We start from the raw sequence: 2,010 nt of genomic DNA, 5'->3' as shown, positions 1-2,010 counted from the left end.
TTTAGAACAGAGACCAGTTGATAAAAGTTTACAAGGGACCAAAAAAGCTGTCAGCATTATTTTTGACAAGTTGTTGCTAACTGCAACGCACTTAATAACCCTCTATTTATTTTTTCTCCAAAAATTGTAGACTCTTTGAAATTAGCATAGTAAGTCCATCCAAATGGGGCCTCTAATAATTTGTATTTGTCAAAATAAATGCAGGACTATGGTTTGTCCGTATCATTTTACCGAGCTACATATCTGGTTGACATAGATATGGTTGAAGGAAAAAGAGTTTTAAAGCTGGATGACATTTCTGGCAACGGCAACGCATGGCGGGATGTTGATGTGCTCTCGTTTAACACCGGTCACTGGTGGACCCACAAAGGATCTCTACAAGGGTAGGTCAAATATATTTCCTACACTTCTATTTGTGTATGTACTATTAAACAATTGTTGTGTGTTGTGACTCAATCGATAATTTTAGATATTTTTGACAAGGAATTTAATAATTTTAATTGAGATTTGAGGGTTAATTAAAGGTTATAATTTGCAGGTGGGATTATATGGAATCGGGAGGGAAATATTACCAAGACATGGATCGTTTGGCTGCTTTGGAAAAGGGTCTTAGAACATGGGCAAATTGGGTTGAAAACAACGTTGACAACAGCAGAACCAGAGTCTTCTTTCTATCCATCTCTCCTACGCACTACAAGTGGGTCTCTCTCTCTCTCTCTCTCTCTCAAATAATTGTGTTGGGTGAATTTCTATGCTTCATAATTGCATGTTGGAGTTACTAGCACTAGGCTGCAAGCTCCAAGCACCAAAAATTCGTTGCAAAATGAGCTGTACATACTACATAGGGGTGCGAGTTGGGCCATGCTGGGCCCAACCAGAGTTTAGGTTAGTTCTAATGGAGTAAATAATGTTATTTAGATAGCCTGTTCCTCAAAAAAAGAAAAGAAAAAAGATAGCCTAAATACTTGAACTTCTTGTCGTGTGGTCTAAATCTTGCGGTGAAGGTTCAATCACTCCGAGGGAAAATAAGAAAAAATACTTCAAAACAAAGTTAGTTGTTGGGAGTCACGTGATTAAGGTCTGTTTAGTAATGATATTCTAGTAAGATTATTTAAGTGTTGAACATAGTGTTATGCATTGGATGAAAAAAAATGTTATGAAATTATGTGTTATTAAACAACGAAAAATGTTGTTCAAACAATATTACTAAATAGATCCTTAATTTCTGAACTTAAAAAATGACTAATATGTATTATATTTAGGGTGCATTTGGGAAGCGCGTTGGAGCTTTCCATGATTGTGTTTTGCGCGTTTTTATTTTTTTATTTTTTTACCAGTGCCTGGTGCACTTTCATGAACAGTGCAATCAGTCTAATGAACAGTAAATTCATTAATAAACAGTAACAAAAAATATTTTTTAATTATTTTAAGTTTTTAATTTTTAGTAAAATAAGTGGTATCTAACGCACATTTGGTTGCAAATACAAAGGGCAATCAATTTATTTCTTCACTTGAAAATGAAAAACAAAATGTCCGGCTCTTTGTTTATTAAAAGGATTTTAAAAAAGAAAAATGATTTAAAGATTAATTAGCAATATTTTCATTCATAAATCAATACTTTTTTACAACCTTTTCTTTCTGATGCTGAGGATAGTAAATAATTTTCATCGAATAAAAAACCAAGAAAATAAATGACAGTCTCCTTCTTGCGGTAAAAGTGATGGTAGGATTACCATGGGAGCTCGTTTTGTCCAGGGAGTAAATACCAAATAAAAATCTGTTCTTGTCGGTAGCACTAGCAATGCTGAATAAAAAACAAACTAGCAGCCTCAATTTGTCGGATGTGCAAAAAGTTAGTCAATATTATTCATTCATATGTTTCTTTACTACCAAAACATGTCGGTCAAAAAAAAATTCTCTATTTCACATATGCAATAAAATTCTCTCTATCTTTCCCATTAAAAAAAAAAAAAAAAAAAAAACATGTCGGTCAAAGAACCAAAAAAATAT

General features: G+C 33.2%; 1 protein-coding gene across 1 annotated transcript; it reads left to right on the top strand.

Moving 5' to 3' along the window:
- Positions 1-204: 204 nt before the first annotated feature.
- LOC136066117 (protein PMR5-like) lies at positions 205-662 on the top strand (the record flags this gene model as incomplete). Its single annotated transcript, XM_065769978.1, has 2 exons — positions 205-383; positions 539-662. Coding segments are annotated over 2 exons (303 nt in total), but the record flags the coding sequence as incomplete, so codon positions are not given.
- Positions 663-2,010: the final 1,348 nt, after the last annotated feature.

The sequence above is a fragment of the Quercus suber genome, unplaced genomic scaffold, assembly GCF_002906115.3.
Source record: "Quercus suber isolate HL8 unplaced genomic scaffold, Cork oak 2.0 scaffold_1977, whole genome shotgun sequence".
Classification (NCBI taxonomy): Eukaryota; Viridiplantae; Streptophyta; class Magnoliopsida; order Fagales; family Fagaceae; genus Quercus; species Quercus suber.
The sequence above is the reverse complement of the archived record's forward strand: the minus strand, read 5'-3'. Positions and strand labels throughout refer to the sequence as shown.